Source organism: Pelodiscus sinensis, chromosome 32, assembly GCF_049634645.1.
Source record: "Pelodiscus sinensis isolate JC-2024 chromosome 32, ASM4963464v1, whole genome shotgun sequence".
Classification (NCBI taxonomy): Eukaryota; Metazoa; Chordata; order Testudines; family Trionychidae; genus Pelodiscus; species Pelodiscus sinensis.
In genome coordinates, this window is record NC_134742.1 from 5,005,394 (window position 1) to 5,027,188 (window position 21,795).

At 57.5% G+C, this 21,795-nt stretch overlaps 1 protein-coding gene across 1 annotated transcript in view; it reads right to left on the minus strand.

Moving 5' to 3' along the window:
* Positions 1-20,514, minus strand: part of LOC142823076 (maestro heat-like repeat family member 5) — a 160,350-nt gene extending 139,836 nt beyond the window's left edge. Inside the window, exons 1-6 of the mRNA XM_075913364.1 lie at positions 20,398-20,514; positions 19,725-19,868; positions 18,648-18,914; positions 18,200-18,355; positions 17,695-17,817; positions 17,171-17,273 (exon numbers count right to left, since the gene is read on the minus strand). Coding sequence (XP_075769479.1) covers positions 17,171-17,273; positions 17,695-17,817; positions 18,200-18,355; positions 18,648-18,914; positions 19,725-19,868; positions 20,398-20,514 — 910 coding nt within the window. The remainder of the gene's footprint in view (positions 1-17,170; positions 17,274-17,694; positions 17,818-18,199; positions 18,356-18,647; positions 18,915-19,724; positions 19,869-20,397) is intronic.
* Positions 20,515-21,795: the final 1,281 nt, after the last annotated feature.

Sequence of the window (21,795 nt, forward strand, 5' to 3'; positions counted from 1 at the left end):
AGCACAGCCACGGTGTGTCACCTCCCGAGGGCCTGCCTGAATACCAGGACCCCCCGGGCACAAGTGTGAGTCCAGGCACACGACCTGCCTGTCCTCTGCTCTGACATCTCACCGTGGGGCCCCTGGAGCTCAGAGCCAACCTCACGTGCTCCCCTGGGTGAACTGTTCAGCAGAGCTCAGCCCAGGGGAGCCTGTGAGCCCTCTGCCAGTTGACACCAAGGCCGCCCTGGCTCCTAGACACGATGCACCATCTGCTGCCCCTGGCTCCCCCGTCCCTGGGCAAGGCAGAAGTGGGAATGGGGACCCTGGGTCCCTCCTGGTTGGTTTGGGGGGGCAGCAGTTTCTGGCCCCACCCAGGACAGGTGCAGGGTTCGCCGCTCCCCATTTCATTCTTGCGTTTTCCACGTGGGCTGCTCCAGGCCCCTGGCTCAGGAGAGAGAGAGTAAAACACTTTCCCGCTCAGAAAGTGACCTTGCAGGGAACCTGTTGACTCCTAATCAGAAAATCGCATTCTCCTTCCCCTCCCGCCTTCCCCCACCCCTGCCCCTGGCCCCGGCTAACCCTGATTTATTCAGCACCTCATCCTGTTCCCCTGTTCTAGAGGTTTTAGCATCGTCATAATGGAGGAAATACAAGGGGCCCCTCTGTGAGCGCAGAGAAGTGTAAAAGCGAGACCAGGGATGCGTGTGGACGAGGTGCTGATGGGTCGATACCCAGGGTACCCTAGGGGGGAAGCGTCTGATCTTTCTGTGCGGAAGGCGACGGCCCCATTCCTCTGGGCCAGGGTCTGGCACCTGTGACTCACTCGGGTGTTTTATTGCCCCCTCCCCACCCCGGCTAAAGAGCAGACGAGATATGAAGGGAACCCAGAGGAAGAGCCTTGGGGAAGGATCCAGAATCAGGGGATGTGCGGCAGAGGCTGGGGAGTCCCTAGATGTTATGGGGGGAGAGGAGAGATCTGTGGGGGGGGGGGGTTCGGGGCAGACAGCAGTGACCGGCGCCCCCCCCCCCCCCCGTCTCATACAGCCCCCTGGGCGGGTCCCCTGAGGGGAGCGGAACTCTCGCCAAGGCGGGAAAATCCGGTTGGAACCGGTTCCCAACGGTCACTCGGCTCCCTCGCCGCAGGGCCCCGGAGCCATTCCCCCCTCCCCCACCCTTTGCGGGTGCAAGTGCCCAGCCGCAGTGACACTGTCCCCACCGGCCCAGCTCCACCCAGCTCCGCCTGGCTCCCAGCCCACTGCCCTCTGCCGCCCAGCCCCAGGGTGCGCCCTTACTGCTGCCATGGTGGAGCAGAGCGCAGTGGGGCTGGGACATGGGTGGGGGCACGGCCATGATGGGTGTGGGGGGCTGACCCTTGGTGCCGCCCTCTCCCCAGCCCCACAGCCTGGGCGGACCCAACCCAGAACAGACACAAATCTGACCCCTTCCCCCCCAGCAACAGCAGCAGGGAGGGACATTTAAAAAGGGACAAATCCGACTTGTCTTTTCTGCCCCCCTTTTTAATACTGTAAAAGCCGGTCAGAGTGGAAATGAGCGGAGCAGCAGCTTTAATACCCAGGCCAATGGCAAAGAGGCCCACGGATTTGGGGAGCAGTTTATGTTTTAATGACACTGACACGGCAACCAGGTCAAGGTAGAAACCTGAAATGAGTGAGCGGCGTCTCCCCTTCCCTCAGGACTGCGACATTTCTCTGCCCCTTTGAGCTGCCTTCGCTTCAGCCTCGACTTCCAAACGTTTCATTTCCAGGCGCCCTGTTCCGTCCCTGTTCATTTCTGGGTGTCTCTTCCACTCTCCCCCGATCCCTCTCACAGACCCACCCCCTCACGTTCTCCCTTCTTTCCCCTGTGTTTATACCCTCCCCTCCCAGCCGCTGGCAGTTTTCTACCCAGGAACTTGTCCTTTTGTTTTCTCTATTACCTCAGGTTCAGCTCCTCCTGCACCATCCCCCCATTTTGTAGCCTGCAGCCCCCCAATTGACACCCCCCCCCCAGATGGCAGCCTGCGGCAAGTGCAGCTGGGCTGATGGCCGAGTACTGTGATGTGCCGAGTGTGGGCATTCAGGGCACTCCAAGCCAGGACTGCTTTGCTGTCCCTCATCGAGTTAGACAAGTGAGCGGGGAGCCCTGAGAACTTTCTGTCCGGGTTGGGGGTCGGGTCCCTTTAAGCACAGCCCTCGGCTAGCCTGAGACAGTAGCTCCACACTCTAAGTCCTAAGCTGATGCCCTGCCGGCACTACTTCCAGCCATCCTTAACCTCGGTTCAGGTTCCATTCAATGTGGACATGCTAGTTCGAATTAGCAAAATGCTAATTCGAACTCATTTTTAGGTCTAGATGCACTAGTTTGAATTAGCTTAATTCGAATTAACTAATTCGAATTAAGTTAGTTCGAATTAGTGCTGTAGTGTAGACATACCCGGACTGTCCCCTTCCAGGAACATGGCACTGCCTCCCCCCCCCCCCCCACACACACACATGAACACCTTGCTTAGGGGGTTGTCAAGGGTGTCAGCTCCCCTGACTGGGGTTCAAAACCTTGGATCCTTCACAGCCGGATACTTGACTGTATGTTTTCATCACAAGGGTGGGAGACTTTTTTACACTTTGCTCCCAATATCCCATAAGGGCCTGTGTCCTAGTCTCCTGGGAAACAACCCTTGTGTTTTGGGAGAAGTTGCTTATGAACGTCACAGTGAATAGAAATTCATTCATTCATTAAAATGCAGCTTCCATTTTTTCAAGGGAGAGAATATTTGCGACACAGACACTATCCCATAAGAACGGAGAAACACACATAAATCCACATTCACCAAGGCCACAGAGAAATCTAACAATAAACAATCCTAAGTCTCAACTATGTCTCCCAGCCGGTGAAAAACAACAGACACCTACCAGATACTGCTGGCTTCTCTGCTCACTGGTCTCCTTTAAGCTCAGCAGCTTTGCTCTTCTTTCCCTGGGTATGTTTACACTACCACCCTAGTTCGAACTAGGGTGGTAATGTAGGCAACCAGAGTTGCAAATGAAGCCAGGGATTTGAATTTCCCGGGCTTCATTTGCATGTTGCCGGGCGCCGCCATTTTTAAATGTCCGCTAGTTCAGAATGAGGAGTACAGGTAGTTCGGAATAGGAAGCCTAATTCGAACTAGGGTGGTAGTGTAGACATACCCTCTCAGAGTCGCCACATGGGCCTGGAGTTTTTTCCTGTACAACAGAAATGAGTTAGTGGTTTTATTTTGGAGCGGTGACTGTTTTTGTAGGGGGCGTTTTCCCACCCAAGCTGCAAGACAATTCTCGGTCTCCCTAGACAGACTCGGTGGGGGAGGCGATATCTTCTGCCTGTCGGTGAGAGAGCCGAGCTTTGGGGCTTTCACAGGGCTCAGCTCTGGGGAACAGACTCTTTCCTGCACCTGAACACGTGGTGGCCATGAGACTCCCTCCCTGTCTCCATGCCACTCTGGGCCCCTTTGCACACATAGGCCCTTGCCTAGCTATGGGAGCTTCAACCACCATGTTTTCAAAGCAGAGTTAGTAGAGCGAGCCCCAAACTGTTCCCTACCATGCCTACCACCAAATCAAGTCCAGCAGCTCCCTTAAGACCTCTGTGCTGTATCTGCTGCATGGAGCCTGCTTAAAGGATGCCTTTTGCCTTGTAACTAACATGCCTATTGCGTTGGACAAATGTTCTTTTATGCTCAGAGATTAGCTCCTGCATTCTGCAATGTGTCTTCTCTACCGTCCGCCCTTCGCTTGTTTTCTTGGAGAGGATGCAACAGTGAGCTTGAGGCCCACTCCCCTGGCTCATCCAACTGTTCAGCTAGAACAGGTCTGAAGGCGAAAACATAACGGAATGACATTCCATGAGCAAATGCAACCCACCCGCATGGGAAGGGTGCGGTTAAATGGGCAGAGGAGAACGATGCTGCAGAAGATGTGCGGAGCATGAGGAGAGGATAACGTGCATGGAATGTGAAACCAAGACCCAGGAGCAGATCTTGAGGCAGCAAACAGAGCGGCTGACATGCCTGGACAGGCATGGGAGGGGCCGGATTTCTCAGCAACAGTATGGTTATTGCTTGTGGTGCATGGCAGATCGGGGACAGGGCTGTGTAAAATATACAGGTCAGCACATTTAATATGCTCCTACCCTGACATAAAATTTTAGGGAGCTCACGGGAGGCTGCCACAACAATGGGAATGCTGCTTATACTGAGGTCTAACCCAGTCAATAGACGGCAAAACCTTCCCTTTAAACGTCCAAAAGCTCTTTCTACCACCATTCTGCATTTGCTCGGCCTATAGCTGAGCTGCTTCCTACTGATGTCCAGGCTGCCTGCGTACTGCTTCAGGGGCCACAGCAAGAAGGGGAGGCTGGGCGTCTAAGAATCACAATTGGCATTTCAATGCCTCCGATGCAAGTTTTCCAGGTGGGAAGAAAATTCCACCTTGCACTTTTCTGACAAAACCAAAGTTCCTATAGATGCGCATGTCATGCTCCTTTCCTGGTCATCCCATATTGATGCCGGTGTAACGGCCTTTGTGATCCACCAAAGCCCATGGCACCAGCAAGAACTACCACTTCCCAGTTATGAGCTCTTTGGGATAGTGGCCAGGTACCAAGATAGGAATGTATGTTTCATCTGCCACCCCACCACCATTAGGGAACTGCATTGCAGCAAAGCCATCCACTATGGCCTACATGTTTCCCAGAGTCACTGTCCTTCGTTGCTACTTGGATCACTGGCTGCTTGGATCACAGCAGCCTCCCACCATCTTATTCCCCCACTCTGAATTAATTTCCAGCTGACCGGTAGCTGCCTGGCCTTGCTAACTTCCACATGGCTATTACCACTCGCTTCTCACCTATCAAAGCCAGTCTCATTCTGGCACTGCTGCACCTCAGGGAAGGAAACCTCCATGAAAGTCGCCTTATGCATGCACAAGTTTTGCAGCCACCGGTCGTTGTCCCATAGCTGCAGTCCTGCCAGTCTCTGCTTGTCGCCTGGGTCCAGAACTGGCATTTCTCTCTGTCAGAAGAATCGATTGCCGCTAGCATCTCCACTCAGGTGTTTCACTCACCTCTGTGTTCATGGCCTCCGCACGTTCTTCTTGCTCTAGCGGCTCCTGGCTAGGCCCTGGACATGCCGCAGCATAAGTTGTGAAGTGTTTGCAGTGATTACCATTGCTTTTTACTGCTGAACGGGATCCATGTTTGCCTTGCAATAATGTCTACCCAGATAACCCAGGGGGAAAGAGTGTGAAAAGGTTGTTTGCCGTAACAACATAAGAATGGCTTTACTAGGTCAGACCAAAGGTCCATCTAGCCCAGTAGCCTGTTTGCTGATAGTGACCAGCACCAGGTGCCCCAAAGAGGGTGGACTGAAGACAATGATCAAGCGATTTGTCTCCTGCCATCCCTCTCTAGGGATGGCCGTCGACGGAGGCATGTAGATTAGACAGATTGGCATAGGGAAATGAAGCCGTGATTAAAATAATCAAGGCTTCATTTAAATTTAAATGGCTGCCTCGCTCTGCCGATCAGCTGTTTGTCGGCAGATCGGGGCAGTCTGGACGCATTGTGGTCGACAAGGAAGCCTTTGTCGATCGGCGCAGGTATGCCTTGTGAAACCAGGTTTACCTGCACCGATCGACAAAGGCTTTCTTGTTGACCGCAGCGCGTCCAGACTGCCCCGATCTGCCGACAAACAGCTGATCAGCGCGGTAGCCACTTAAATTTAAATGAAGCCACGATTATTTTAATCGCGGCTTCATTTCCCTTTTTTGAATAAACTAATCTACATGCCTCTGTCGACGGAGGCATGTAGTTTAGACGTACCCTAATAGATTAGTAATACATGATTTCCCTTTACAGAACCCATGTTGACTTTTGTCCAACAAATTATGTTCTTCTACATGCCTCACAAATTTATTCTTTACTATTGTTTCGACTAATTTGCCCAGTACTGAAGTTAGACTTACCGGTCTCTTGCTATGTTTTATAATTTGGGGTATACATTTAAGTCCAAGAATTTAACTACTAGAACACACATCAACAGAAGAGCATTACACTGACTACTTCTTTGTTTCGGCTCCCACTCGCTGGCCATGTGTTGATCGCCACATGAAGCCAAACTGCACTGCAGGGCACAAACAAACTGGCCGTGGGCAGCATCCCAAGTTATTAATAAATATTTTATAAACCTTCCCCTTTTCTCTCTGCTGCCATGTCTCCTCTCCTTGCTCCATCATCTCCCCTGGTGCCTGTTGCCCCCAACTCCTCACCCTCCTCTGCTGTCCTGACTCCTGCCCTTCTCACTGCCCTGAGCCCTCCTGAGACCTGCCCCCCTCGACCAGCCCTTCTCTCCCTCCAGTGCCCACTACTGGGGGCGGGGGGAGCAGCACAGCTCTCCCTGCTGCAACCCCCTGAGAGGAGCTGCCATTGGAGCAGCTTCACCTTCTCTGCTGTGGGCAGCCCCATTAACTCCCTACAACCTCCCAGCTCCCTGCCCTGAGTCCCCCATTTCCTGCTCTGATGGCTGCATCCTTCCCCCCATTGCTTAGACCCAAAGATCTCCCAGAGCTCTTCCTTGAAACCTCCATCCCTCACCCCCTGCCCTGATCTCCCAGCACCTGCCCTGACTCCTCACTCCACTCCCTGCCCTGTATCTCGCACCCCTCCCAACCTGCCCTGAGCTCCGAACACAGCCAGCTCTCTGCACTGAGGCCCCCCCCCCACACACCTCCAACCCCCTGCCTGACTCCTGCGTCCCCCTACTAAAAGAATTAAGGACTCTGGGAACTCCGGGTACAGCTGCAGTGTTGCTATAGATGGGGCTTGGCCTACCATGCGGCAACTAAATAAATAATTATATCTGCTTGCAAAGAATTCCTGCTTGTCGGGCTCGTCTTGTTCGTATTCTCCCCGTCTGCCGCAAGGGAATGGAGGGTTGGAGTCTGGTGGGAGCTGCACAGTGCCCCACTCACTCACTCACTTTGGTACCGCGTTGCACCTCATGCACGTCTCTAGCAAGTACCAGACCTCCCCCCTCCCCAACGAATTGACAGAGCCGCTGGGTCTTGCTTACTGGAGATTGGCCAGAAAGGGCTCAGGCCCCGCAATGGGATTCACTGCCCATGGGAGCGCCACCTGCTGGTTGCCTCAAGAATTGGGCACCCCCATTCACGGGGAGGGGCAGGTATCTCACAGTATTGCACGACCCAGGACCCCCACCATTCTGTGTCCCAACACCATGATGCCTCTTCCCAACTCCCTCCACCATGATTAAGGGCAAAGCAGCAGACGCCAGACCCACAGCTGCCCTTCGATAGCTCAGCTGGCAGAGCGGAGGGCTGTCGTCGGCCTCGCCACGTTATCCTTAGGTGGCTGGTTCAGCATGAAGGAAAGTGTCTTTTTCCCTCCTCCAGCTGAGGCAGAGCAAGAGAAGAAAGGCAGGGCAAGCCGGGACCTAGGGGAAGGAGCCGGGCAGGCAAGGTGCTTCCAGGGATCAGCTGAAGGAAAGGAAATGTGTGTGCCCCTGGGGAATGCCCTCTAGGAAAACAGAGTCTGTCTAGATGGCTGGGTGGGAAGGCCTCATTCAAGTCAATGGACTATCAGGAAAAGCCCCGGTCCTGGCTGCTGTGACCAGCTCACCTGGGACTGGACCCCACCTGGAAATACCAGTGTTTGCCCATTGACAGGCCTGGGAACTAAGATCGGAGACAAAAGTTTCTCACCCTCTGCACAAGCATTTTGAGGCAGGGGTGTGACACCATCATGGCTCCTCATTGACTCCCCGCCCAGAAGAGCCTCTTGGAATCAGTTGAGGAACAAGGCCTGGGCTGGGGGAAGAACTGGCACCAGGCTAGAAGGGTTTCTAGCGTGTGCCAGGAAGACCTGGGGGTTTCCACGCGTAGCCTCATTTGCATACTTCTGGCAAAACAACCCGCCAGTGTAGACATAGCTTAGGAAGGGGTCTTCTCTAGACGTCTGTGGAGAAAGGGTGGTTCAGCTCTGTCAGTGACCTGCGCCAGGGGCTGGCCGAGAGGGGCTGCAGACATGGCTATGAGGTGCAGAAACGGGACTTGTCTTCCAGCGGCTGTGAGGAACGTGCATTTGGAAGAGGATTTACATTCCATGGGTCACTGGCTCTGCAGTCATGGGGGCCTAATGAACAAGGCGTTGCCTTCTGGACTCAAAACTTGTGAGTTTAAGTCCAATGTGGGGTGAAAACCTGCTTTTGTTCCCCTGCCTGGTGCACAGTAAGGTGAGGACTGAAGTGTGGTGGGAGCTGCAAAGTGCTCCAGGGACTTTGTGGTCAGGCTGCCTGCTGTCTCTAGTACCTGCCAGCTCCCCCACTGGGCTGAGAGAGCTGCTGAGCCTTGTTCAGAGGAGATGGCTAGACAGGGCTCAGGCCCTGCAATGGGGTTCGCTCCCCAGGGCAGCGCCACCTGCAGGTTGCTTCAGGCTTGCTCAGCTGATGCACCCTCTACTGATGGTCTGTAGCCTGTCAGGAGACGGGCCCCAGCCCCACCAAATGCAGCAGAGTTTTCTTCATGACTTGGCCGTGCCACGATCTGGGCAGCCCACTTTCGAGGGGAGGGGCAGGTATCTCTAGCCCCAGAACCCAGCACTCTGTGTCCCAGCACAGGGCTCTCAGGTACTGCTGCCTCTTCCTAACTCCCGCCTCCGTTCTTAAGGGCAAAGCAGCGGAGACAGAGCCAACACTTGACCTTCGATAGCTCAGCTGGCAGAGCGGAGGACTGTAGCGGGGGCTCAGCAAGTTATCCTTAGGCAGCTGGTTTAATTCTGGCAGGGAAGGCAAAGGCAGGCAGGGCATGCTGGGCCCTCGGGGGAGTAGCAGGGCAGGCAAGGCGCGTCCAAGGAGCTGCTGAAGTTCTCCGCAGACCAGGGGCACAGCTGTGATGCTGTAAAGAGCCCAGCTCTAGAGGGTCAGGGGACACAGAGCCCAGCCAAGCCCTGGGACTGAAGCAGGGACCTTTAGATCTTCAGTCTAACATGGGCCCGACTGAGCTACCTCAGGCCTCCCAATACGGCTACGGGGAAAGGCCTTCTCATGGCAGAGGGAAGCCGAGTGTCACACTGAGTCCCCCAGCTGGATTTCTAATAGGAATCTATTCTCACTATTTCCCACTAAATACAAGGCCCTGAAGATACTGAATTTACTATTTCCCTAAACGCAGTGAAAGCGTGAAAATCGCTAGACAATAGCTACGAACTACACCGTCTGCGTGGGCGATCGAAACCCTCACACGGTCACCTCTGCTTGGTCTCACCAATAGCGACGCAGAGACACCTCTAGCTAACTCGTGTCCTTGGGTCTGGCTAGCTGAGGAGAGAGACCCCCTGTCACGTTACTGGATTTTGAGGGGAGCAGCCAGATCACTGATGCACCCATAGGTGGGGATGTTGGCCCCAAAAATGGTATAAAAGGGGGCCATGTGGGGTGTTGAATAGAAGCTTACTGTCTGCTAATCCTATGGACGCTAGTCATGTGATTGTATAATGTCTGTGTGTGTAGTTAGGAGTCTGTAATCTGTGTAGATACTGAATATTTCTCTGCATGTGGTTGAGCAGTGGGCAGAGCCCAGCCTATGGACATGCTAATCAGCGAGGCCCTGTGGGACAATGGCACTCAATGGGCCAAGGACACACCTAAAGAAGGAGTGGTGACTCATACCTAAGGGCTACCAGCAGGGAACACAGGAAGAAGCAGTGGGCCAGGTGACCTGCTGTAGCCAAGAAGAGACCAGGAAGGAGGGATAAATAGGCCATATGGCGGACTCCATCTTGGTCTTCAGCTCAGCACTTCATCCCAGAGGTAGCAATGCAGGGATCGAAGAGCCAGAAAGACCTGTGGACCCATCCTGATCCAAGGATGCGCAATAAGGACTTTTAAACCAGCAGCTGTAACATCTCTGCTAGAGCCTGCATCGAGAACTGGGAGATTCGATGCATGTAATGTACTATCCTTTAACAACCTGACTCTCATACTTTTCTTTATTGTAATAATAAACCTTTAGATGTTAGATGCTAAAGGATTGGCCCAGCGTGATTTGTGGGTAAGGTCCAAAGGGTAAATTGACCAGGGATCTATGGCTGGTTTTTGGAACCGGACAGAACTTGTTCAGGGTTGGTGGGATTGGGTGCTAGGACCCCCACCGGGGCCATCTGGGGCACGGATATTGCTGAGGTGTCGGTGGGGTTTTGCTCATGAGGCTTCAGGCAGGCAGCTGAAGCGCTCTGTGGGACTGGTTTGTGGCCTGTTTGGAGAGGTCACCAGTCTGGGGGCTGTAAGGAGCCCTGAATTTGAGCAATTCGCCCTGAGCGGATGCCCTCAGCTGTGCCCAGACACGGCCTGGTCTGTCACACCCCCGTGTTTCTACATTCCCATGTTTAAGTCCATGTGAGACAGAACATGGTTGTTGCCAAAACCTCAATTTCCACCAAAATCACAAATTTCTATTGAACGTGCCAAGAACGACCCAGGGACGACAGCAGAGATCGATTTATTGATTTATTTGGACAGGCGAGCAGATGACTCATTTACAGGGACAGTTTTTACATTCAGTCTGAGTACGAAATGGCTTTGTTAACGAACACACTCAAGGGAGAAGCTCTGTGAGCCACACGCTGTGTATGCACTAGGGACGGGAACATGCACGTACTTAAGTTACACGGTTACATGCAGGGGGCAGGCAGCTCATGGTTTCCCCTCCCCTCTGCTGCCTCTGGACTGGAGGCAGCAGCGCAGGGTGGGGGGCAGGCGGCTCCACTACAGCTGGTACATGCGGGGCATTGCTTTAAAAACCAGCACCCCGGGTCTACTAGCTTCTACCTGCCCCCTGCTCTGAGCTGCTGCCTGTGAAAGAGGCACCCTTGCGTGGGGGAAAATGGTCCGGCAGGAGCTGGTGCGTACGGGGAGCTGGCTTGAAAGCTGGCTCTCTGCACGCACCAGCTCCCACCTGCCCCCCATGTGCCTCTAATGCAGAGGCAGTGCTGGGGGGAGGGGCTGCCTGTTACCGTGCACGTTAACCGATGAGACGAGGCTCAGGAGGTAACCGCCTCTACGTTGGCACTTTCACATCCCTAGTGCACGCACACTCTGCCCATTGTAACAGACTGGACTGGAAACGTCTCCTGTCAAGCCCCATGTGCTGCCTGTGAATCCCCGCGCAGGGCTCAGGGCTGCCGAGCAGAGATTTCCCTTCCCAGCCCCAAGGCTGCCGACATGGGGCAGAGGCTCTCGGGAGGTGAGAAGTGAACCGGGATGTGCGGGGGCTGCTCACTGGTTCTGGGTAACCAGTGGAGCCTGGAGGAGCCCCCCGCCGCCGTGGGCAGGGGTCTGCTCAGCCCTGCGGAGCCCGACACAGGCAGGTGCTGCTCCGGCGGGGCTGGAGTAACCCTGCCTGTGTGGGAGGGGGAAGATGCTCCAGCCCGGCCTCAGGAGCTGGGGGAGCCAGTCCCGCCCGGCCGGGCTGCAGCATCCTCTGGCTGCCCCTTTCATCGGTTAACCCAGCGGTTCTCAAACTTACACAGGGGTTGTGAGCAACTTAGAGGGGGGCTGCGCTATCACAACATTTGAGAACAGCTGGATTAACCCATGAAATGGGATATTCATCCCTAAAAAGCACCTCTCCCCGGCAGCCCCAAAGTGGAGCTGCCTGGCTGGGGCAATAGCGCCTCTCCCTGCTGCCCCAATGCAGAGCTGGCACAGCCAGGGAGAGACACCTCTGCTGCCCCCCTCCTGCAGCCTAGATCTGCCCCCGCTGGGGGAAATAGGTACCCACCAGCAACTCTCAGGGCAGGTGCTGCCACCATGGAGAGGTGACTCTCACTTGCCCTGAGATTCTGCAATGAGCCAGGGCTGGGGGGAATCCTCTCTGCTCGTCAGCCTGCACCCCATACGCTCCATCCCCAGCCACGCCCCTGAGCCTGCCCCCATCCAGAACATGTACCGCAGCCCACTGCCCATGCCCTATGCCCCCTGCCGCACCTGGACGTAACAACTGAGGGGGAACGTGTCCCCGTAGAGCCGGCCCGAGACTGGGTTTCACCAATGGACCGATGGGCCAGCAACATGAACTCACGAGCGTGCCGTGACTGTGGGTCTGTCCCCAGCGACTAGACAAACTCTCAGCTGTTACCCAGTTAGGCTGGCGAGTTGTCAGTCCGATGGGGGGCAGATGTCCCCGGCAGAGTGTCCATCTGGAAATGGGTCATAGGACCTCTCTGAGGACTCCTCTGCCCGCCCTCCACCAGTCATGGTGGCCCCTGCCCTTAGGACCATCGAGGGAGGGGACTGCACCAAATGGGGGAAGTGCCGTGTTGCGGGGTCCAGCCCATAAGAGGGTCCTGTGACCCCTCCCAGGAATCTCCCCACCATTCCCTCCAAACCAGTGAGGGTCACCCCCCTCAGGCCAGCTCAGAAGGGAAACGTGCACCAGTCAGAGCAGGTGCAGCCCGACGGGCCAGGCGCTGAGTTCTGGGAACAAGATGGGCTCCTTCCCGCAGTGGTGCGCTGGGACGTCCAGGGTGATGGTGCCGGCTGGCCACTCAGCTCCGGAGATGGGGGCTTCTGGCCTAGGCCTTCGGGCACTAGCTGCTCTGACTGGTGCATGTTTCCCCTCTGAGCTGGCCTTGGGGGGGGGGGGGTGACCCTCCCTGGTTGGGAGAGGACGGAAGGGAGACTCCTTGGAGGGGTCCCAGGACCCTCTTGAGGGAAGATCCTCACACCACGGCACTTCCCCTATTTGGTGGGCCCTCCCGCCCTCGTTCCTCCTTAGGGCAGGGGCCACCGGGACTGGTGGGGGGCGAGCAGAGGAGTCCTCAGAGGGGTCCCGTTACCCAATTCCACATGCGTCCTGGCCCTGAAACTGTCTCCAATGGGTGAAATCCATTCCCGAGGCAGATCCACGGGGAGAAAACCCGCAAGAGGGTCCCAGGACCCCTCCAAGAAGTCCCCACACGGCCTCTGCCAATTGCCTCGGATTTCACCCCCTCGCTCATCGCAGAAGGGACTCGGGCACCAATCCGAGGCGGCGCAGCCCGGAGGCCTCGGCCAGAGTTCCTGAAAAACACCTTCTTGGGGCGAGACCACCTCTTCCTCGCTGCGTCGCCGTGGGATCGCCGGGACGATGCTGCCGGCCGGCCAGTTGTTCGGCTCCAGAGATCGAGGGCTTCTGGTCTAGGTCTCTGGGCCTGGCCTGCTCTGATTGGCGCCCGTGTCTATTCTGAGATGGCCCGAAGGGGGAGTGAAACCCGCCCCTGTGGGCAGAGGGCTCTGTGGGGGTTTCTTGCAGGGGTCACAGGAGTCGGAGCACCTGACCACAGCGCGTCTGGTGCTTGGGCAAGTCCCCTCTCTCCAGGGCCACTACCCCGACTGGTAGAGCAGTGAGATCCATGGGGAGTGAGCGAACGGCTCACATGGGACGGCAAAGCCCAGCCCAGCCCCTTCTTCCCGAGGCTCCGCCCCCCCATGCCCACCAGGCTGCTGGCCCTACCCTGCCCTCTCCTCCCCAAACAGGTGGCTGCCCAGCCCCAGATTTCTACCCTCCCACTCCAGCCCCCAGGCTGCCTGGCTCCCTGGCATCCCCACAAGCCCCAGAGCAGCCAGACAGCCTCAGCTCCCCACCCCAGTCCCAGAGCGCTGGGCAGCCCCAGCCCCTCCCCCCACCGCGGACCCCACAATGGACGCAACCCTTACCCCTCCCCCCACCGCGGACACCCAGAGCGCGCGCAGTCCCCGTCCCCTCAAGAGCGTGGTCCCACACTGGTGTTTGTGGGAAGGCCAATGGGCGACGAGAAGAACCCACCCAGATGGGCAGAGGCCGGTGGGAAGGGCCCGGAGATGGGTGGGTCTGATGGTGACTCGTGAGCTGTGTCCTGGGGTGACGGGCCAGACAAACGTTGGAGACCAGACTGCAGGGCTGGGGAGGGGCTCGGCTTCCTCTGGCCTGGGGGTGGAACGGTTCCTGGCCTCTGCGCGGCTGGTTCCCCGTCACGTGCAGCTCTGCCTCTTCCGCATCCTCCTGGTGTCCCAGCTGCTTGGTCTTCTGGCCAGGCCGGGCTCGTGGGGGGCTCAGCCGGTGTCTGCCAGAGGAGAAAGGGCAGGAGCACAGATGAGAAGAGCACAATTGTCAAGGGGGAGACTCTGGAGCAGGGCAGGTTCCCCCCAACACCCTCGCTCCCCTCTTGGCTAATGCTGTGGAGTGCGCTTGGCCCCGTGCAGGGAAGGCCCCAGGCTCTATTAGGGCCTTGTCAAGCCAGCCACAGCAGGGCCTGGTTTCCTCAGAGGGGAGGGTGAATCTGTCGCCCGGCTCCGAGGGGCCGACTCCTCCCTGAACTGAAGCCTGAGGAAGCCCCACGCTGGGCTGAGTTGCCCTGAGTCAGGTTCCAGCCAATGCAGGAGGCAGGAGCTGGGCTGGTGAGTCTCAGAAGAGGCATCGGCACCTCCGAGGAGAACCAGCAACTCAGTCTGCTCAGTGTCGCTTCATGGCTTGGCCCTCTCCTCTGCCTGAGAGTGGTGCCAGGCCGCCCAGGCCTCAGCCTGCTCCAGCCCTGCTCCTGCTCCGGCCTCGTCCCTAGTCCTAGCGCAGCCCGGCTCGCAGTCCAGCTAAGCTCCCAGCCCTGCTCCTAGACGGTTCCAGGCCCGCACTTGACTCCTGGCTCTGGCTCCTGCTCTGAGGTCCTCTAGGCTCGACCGCCACCACTCCAACTACTAGGCCCCACTGCCACTGCTCCAACAACTAAGCCTCCCCCCATCCCCATCTCAGACAGACAGGAATAATTCACGTTTCTGCTTTCCATGTGTCTGACCCTGCGTTGGTCAGCACCGGCTTCCCTCTCCCATTGTGCTGCCCAGGGCCCTGGCTTTGCGAGAGCCTCGGAACGTCTTCCCAGGTGTCTCTGGGCTGGACTCTGCTAGGGGAGCTGATGTCCCTTGTGAATACCCAGCCCACGGCCCAGCCCCTGCTCCAAAGAGCTGCTCCCGTGTGTTGTACGTACCGTGGCAGGATGAAGAGTCCTTCTGTGTCGGTGCCGCTCCCTAATCAAAACGCACCCCACACGAGGTTCGTAAGCTTCTGCAGCCATTTAAAATGTTCATTCAGGACGATCGCTGTGGTCCTGTCTGATCTTAAAGGCACTTCCTGGAAAGCTGAAAGAAAGAGGAAATGGGTTGGAAACCTCACAGAGCTGCTGTCACAGGTGGCTGGGAAACCTTTGCTTCCGAATGGCCTTTGCCACGGGAACACGACAGCAACCGTAACTCTGGCATTTAGGTGCAGAGCCACAAAGGGGCTTCGGCTCCTAACTTCAACCGAATCCTTTGTGCATTTGTGCCGCCTTCAGTGCTCCAGAGGTGGCAGGGAAAGGTGTTTCCTGGGGCCCGCACGGGATAGCCTAGGAGCCAAGTACCCAACTCTGGGTGAAAGTCCCTGGCCTACAACCTCTCTAGTGGAGGGGAGCCGGTGGTGGAACTTTTTGTGACAGAGGGTAAGAATCCTTCTCCTCCTGCTACTGACTAGTCATTTTCAGTTCTGGCCGGCCTCCCTTGAGAGCCTTTGTGTTCTTATCCCCATTTTACAGGTGGGGAAGGTGAGGCACAGAGTTGCTCCTGGGGGCTCAAATCTCCTGACTCCCATTCTTACATTGACCAGCAAGACCATTCTTCCCCCTTAAGCACTGTCCCCAGACAGAGACAGACACTGGGGCAGCTGTGTTCAGGCCTCATACTGCCCACAGATGCCCGAATGCCCAGAGCTGTTTCCTTACCTTCACACAGACGGAAGATGCCATCTGCACTCACTGTCTCCGCCAACAGGTAGACGAAATGGTGGATGGTCTCTCCTAAACAGACAAGGAATACCCCGGAGCTCAGGACTTTTCAACATCATCCCTGAAAATTGCTAAAGATTCAGCCATTCCCACAAGACAGCCCTTGGGAAATTCAATACCCGGCCCTTCGATGTGGCACGAAGCACATGGGAGAAAGCATCCGGCCCCAGAAGTCACTGAAAGGCCGATTGCAAAGGAGACTGAAATCGCATCTTGATGGTTTCCTGTAGATGTGGCCAAAAAGTTGTGGGCAGGAGAAGTTGGAAGAGACCAAATGGCAAAGTGGCTCCCTCCAGCTTGCAGTAAATGTGAATTCTGGCCCACGCAGATCCCCGCTGTCGGATTCTGGTGCTTGTCAGGCTGGGTGCATTGATTTAAATCAAGTTTCCCACTGGTATTACTTTTCAAATTTCTTCAAACACTAGTGCAAATCTCCTCAGTGACACATAGTAATTTATAGCTGGGAGTAGCATTTTACACCAGCTAAGAGAGCACCTTGTGTGTCATTCTGGTAGATAACCTGACTTCTGTTAATTTAGGAAATAGCACATGATCACCAGTGTTAAGCTGCAGACCTTGAAGCAGCATGTTAGGGATGGGAAGGACTAAATCATACACAAAAACACAATAGGGCTGATATTTTATTCAACTAACTCTTCCATGTTATATCCATGTTTCACATTTGCAGTTGCACGAGGCTCCTGAGTTGCTGGCTGATGCTTGTCCTGAAACCCCTTTCGGTTCATGTTCATTTTTTATTAATTCAAACAGACGTGTCCCCAGAACACTAAATGTGCGGTGTCCTTACGACTTCTGCAGGGAGCTCTCCTCTTCCACCCTCCCACTGGCATTGTGATGCAGCTCTTAAGCCAAGTGACCCAAAAAGCTAAGTTGTGCTTGGGAGACACTTAATTTTGCTGTAAGCTCACTGAAAGACGTATAGCGGGGGGAACTTTCGGAAAGCTGAGTTCTGCCTGGCCCAGGCTCACCACCAGACAAGCAGAGAACAAAACATATCGGATCCGGGCTATGTCTGTCTGTGCCCATGTGTCTCAGCGGGATGACAGACAATGAAAGCCCAGAACTGACAAGGAGGAAGAGATGCTGGTTAGCTGGATAGACTAGAGCCATTAATGCGATTGGATGAGACTGTCGGGATGGGCAGCGCATGTTTGTGATAACATCGTAACCTATTGAACTGATTGTTCAATGAAACTAGTGAAAATTCCCCCTGGTCCCAGAGAACGGAGTGGGAAGTGGAAAAAGAGCTTTGAAGGAAGCACGGGAAAAGCTCACGTGGGTTTGCTCTGCTTACCGATGAACAGGGCTGCAGAATGTCGGATGGACGGCTGGGAGCTTTCCAGATACTTTAAAGCCTGGAACAGGAGCCTGGGGACGTTCCTCTCGTTATTCTCCATCTAGGAACAGAGCAGGGAGAAATGCTCAGTGCAGACAACGTGATCTGCCCACAGCGGGCAGGCCAGGGCTGCTGAAGCTCACAGGGAGGGCAGGGCAAGAGCCAGTAGGAGCCCAGACAATGGAGCTGCCCCTCTCTGAAGGGCCGGATGCAGACGGTGCCCAGCAGTCCCAGTGTCCTAACCCCACAGGGCCTGCAGGGCAGCAGGGGAGTGGAGGGCAGGAGCAGGGTGCACAGCCGCTGTGCCCACCCCACAAGCAAAAGGGGCAGGACCCCAAGGGAGCCCTTCTAGTAGGGGCTGCCTCTGATGTCCCTGCGTGACGAGCGGGGTGGAGAACCCCCTGGGTGCTCGGGGGGTGGGGCTAGAAAGGTCTCCCTGAGCTCCCCACTCACTGCTCTGCGGGCCCAAAGAACACACCTACCAGGCACTGCCCGACGCACGGCAAGAGCTGCGAGGAGCCGTCCCAGGCCAGGCTGCAGAAGAGACTCTTCCGATTGGCCCAGCCGAGGAACACGGCGCAGCGGAAGAGGGTCACTTTGCAGCTCTGCAGCACAAGGGGAGAGCGAGGGGCCTCGCTGAGAGAGGGAGCGTCTGGGGCACGTCCCCTCCTCCCTGCTCCTTGGGCTCCTGCTCTCCCTGCCAGGGGAGGTTCCTGCCCCTTGTTCCCAAAGGGAGGCTGCTCAGGGGAGGGGCTGAGAACTGGCTGGCGAGAGCCGGACGGGATCTCCACAGCTCAGCCCTTCTGCGCAGAGACGGCAACGGCAGCGCCAGGCCGTTCTGGGACCCCAAAGGTCTGAGCCCAGGGGCCCTCCCCTGTGGCCCCTGTACGTCCCCAGTGGCCCTGGCTGGGCAGGGGCTCTGGAGACGGGTTGGGCCCAGGGGACTCTGGCGCTTTGCTCTCTGGAAATACCGAGCGCGGCACTTACCAGGATCACGCTCTGCTCCTCGTCTGCCAGGTGGAGCAGCAGCGGGAGCAGGCAGCTGGTGAGTTTCTGCTGCACGGCCGGTTTGTCTGGGAACTTCACCCCGCTCAGCATGGTGCCCAGCAGGGAAATGGCGGCTGAGCGGACACTGCCCCTCTCCTGGCAAGGACACGTGGGGCGGGGAAGCCGGTGAGAGCCGGGCCGTGTCCCTGGCCACAGAGGCTGCTCTGGGCTCCCCTCCCGGGGCCCTGGGGCCTGGCACTCCCGCCTGCCCCCTTGGGGAGCAGCATCAGGTGGGGGAGGATCTGGGGACAGGAGGTTTGGGGGGGAGGCTGCAGCAGGGCTGGGAGCTTGGCGCTCAGGTTGGCCCAGAAGGGCTCTGCCAGGAAGGAGGCTGCGTCGGAGACGCCCCACCCTTGGCAGGGGCCCCCTTGGGTGCTGTGTGGCCGGCCTGAGGGGGGAAGGGACTGGGCAGGGACATAGCAGGGTGGCAGGGAGAGGAGGGAGGGGGAATGTGCTTCTCCGGGGTTCCCAGCCTTACGTGGTCAATGAGCGGGCGCAGGCTGACTGCCATGTCCTGGGAGATGGAGCCAAGCCCCTCCCCGGCGAGCAGGTAGATGGCGTCTGCCGCCTCCGTCATGGCCTCCAGGACAGTCCTTGCGTCCGTGGCGCAGAACATGGCGATGGTCCCGGGCAGCTGGGCCCGTAACAACTGCCCCTGTGGGAATGCAGAAGGCAGCTCCCCACTGTCCTGGGACGCAGCCTGGGGCAGGGGCTGGACCCTCCCTCCCCATTGGCCAGACCCCAGGGACGGCCCAGCCTCCCAGCAGGGGAGAAAGTCCTTCTCCTGCCGCTCCGCCAGGTGCTTTGCACCACTGGCCCTTGAGCAGAGCCTGCCCTGTCGTCTGCTGAGAGCCGCTCCAGGCCCCGCCCACCGAGCTCTGACCCCGCCCCCCGACTCCTCTGCCGTTGCCAAGTTTGGGCTTTGTTGCCCGACTCCCCTCCCCCCACTGCCCTGAGCGACGACCTGAGTCTCCTTCCCCGCCCCACAGCAGCGGATTTAGGGCAGGGCGAGCGGGGCGGCTGTCCCGGGCCCCGCGCTTCCCGAGGCCCTGCACATGCACCGAGTCAAAGGAGGGGCCCCGTGAAATTTCGCTGCCCGGGGCCCCGCAGTGCTACCCTGGGCCCCGCAGCAGTCTCACCCGCCCCTGCCTCCCCACCACCTACACTGACCATGCTCTGCCTGGGAGCAGGGACACCCCCTCGCGCCTGGTTTGCTCAGTATCGCACCCCAGGATCTTTGGCGCTGGGAGCACCACAGGCTTCCTCGGTCCCCTGGTGTCAGATCGGGGCTCCCCGGGGCACCACTGAGAGGCAAGTCAAAGGCAAACTCCTCAGAGACAGGGCGACTTACATCCCACGACTGGGGCCCTCCCTCTGAGGCACCAAACCAGCCACACAGAGCACTGCTGTTCCCCACACTGGCTAGCCAGCAGTCACCCCAGCAAGCCCTGAGATGTGCCCTCACCTTCCCCGGCCAGAAGAGAACACTGGCCAGGCCTCGCAGACAGAGCCTCCGTATTGCAGGGTTGTTGTCTCGGGTCCATTCCATCAGGTGTTCCTGGAGGTCTGATTTGGTGACAGTGCTGAGGATGGAAGGACTCTGGAGAAACTGGAAAGAGAAAATCAGCGTCAGGCTAAGGAGCAGAAATCTGCCTTTGGTCTGTGCCTGCCCCATCATCTTTGCCAACTGTCCACTTTCTGCTGCACAAAATCTCTGGAGTGAAGGAGCCAGTGGCTGGTGTTTGAAATGGTCCATTCCTAGAAGGGCAACTAATCCACAAGCGCCTGATGAACTCCAGGGACAGAGGACTCTCTGGAGACCGCTAAGCGTCCTGGGCAGAGCGCTGTGGCAGAGGAAAAAGAAACCCCAGGGGAAGGCGAGGAGAGAGGCCCGGGCTTGGGGTGCTGGAGAAACATCTCCTCTTGTCACATGTCCCAGGGAGGTGCATCCAGCCAGGAGCAATCTCACCCTGCCCCCTCCACTCTGCCCAGTCCCGCTAGTATCTGTGTGGGCAGAGGAGCTGGCTGGCTGTGAGATTGCTGAACCGCTGGCCATGGGCCCCAGCACCTATTGGCCCAGGAGGGGTCTGAGCTGCTCTGCACAAGCCCACGTGTGCCAGGCCGCTCCGGACTCTCACCTCGGTGCAGAAAGTCAGGGCGATTTCTCTCAGCGCCTCCTCCTCCTCCCGACTCTGCACGATGGCGATGGCCTCTCTGAGAACCACAGGGACCTGTAGGTTCCGGTGCTCAACCATGGTTCTGGAAGAGCAAAGGGAAAGTCCCCGGGATTACCAAAGGGAGAGACAGTCCCTCCCCCATTGCGGGGCTGAGAGGGCCGGCTGGGGCAGAGGAGGATCTCCCGCCCAACTCCCATTGCCCAGACAGGCCGCAGGAAGAGGAAACTTGAGACTCCTACCTTGCGATCAAGCCCACCCCTCGGGAGAAGTGATGGCGGGAGGCGATCATTTCCCAGCCCTGCTGTAACTGGATACTGGCAAATTCCTTCCAGTATCTGGGCATGGAAAAGAGGGTCTTCACGGCCTCCAGGGACGTGCTAAACTCAAAAAAAAAAATCCTGGTGTCAGAAATCTACTGCAGCCCAACCCGCTCAAGGCCTGGGGAACAAGGCATGGTCAGCAGTAGCCGGTGTCCCCCGGGATGGACCCAGCACCCTGTCGGGGCTCACTGAGGTTTTGGCAGGTGGCGACACTGCAGCTTCTACAGATGCTCGGTGCCCTCGCTCCCAATGGTCCAACACCTGACTCTTTGCTGGGGCCGGCACCAGGTCACTGGGCACATGGGCCAGATCCTTAGTTGGTGCGAGGGAGCAAAACTCTGCCCGTTTGCAGCAGCTGAGGTGCCTTCGGGCTCTCCGGCTCCCCCCAGGGGAGTCCACACGGAATCAGCTTCATGGTCCCTCTTGCTCCTGCCTGCCTGTGACACGGCCCCCCTGCCGGGCCGGGCCCCAGTGCTGCCGGCCTTGCTCTCTCTGTGTGTGCTCTGGCGACCCTGCCCTGGGCTGGGGCCTTGTGGGGCCGAGGCCCTAACACTTCGGCAGGTGGCGCATGGGGAGGTACCGACGTGGTCCCTGCCTGTGCTGGGAAGGAGCCGGCCTGTGGGCGGGGTCAGAGGAGCAAGCGTGACTCACAAGCACACGGGTGCCCAGCACCGCTCCCCCCAGACAGACCTGCCCAGAACTGCGCCTGGGCTCTGCAGGGGCCGTGTGTGACCTGCGGGTGCAGCAGATCAAATCTGTTCTTCCCCTTCCTTTCTGCCGTTACCTCAAGGGGCTGAGGCGGCTGGATCCCTCAGGGCTGGATTTCTGGCTGGCTGTCCAGGTCCCTGGCAGGCGCAGGTCCAGCACATGCTGCACCTGCCTGACGCAGAGGAGGAGCAAGTGGGGAAACATTTGCAAGATGGCTTCTCGGTATCCCCACAGGAAAAAGATCTCATAGAGCGTGTCCATAGCCTGGAGTCAGAACGAGACAGAAAAGTCACTGAGCTGTCCCCACCTCCCATCCGCTCCCAGGGCATTT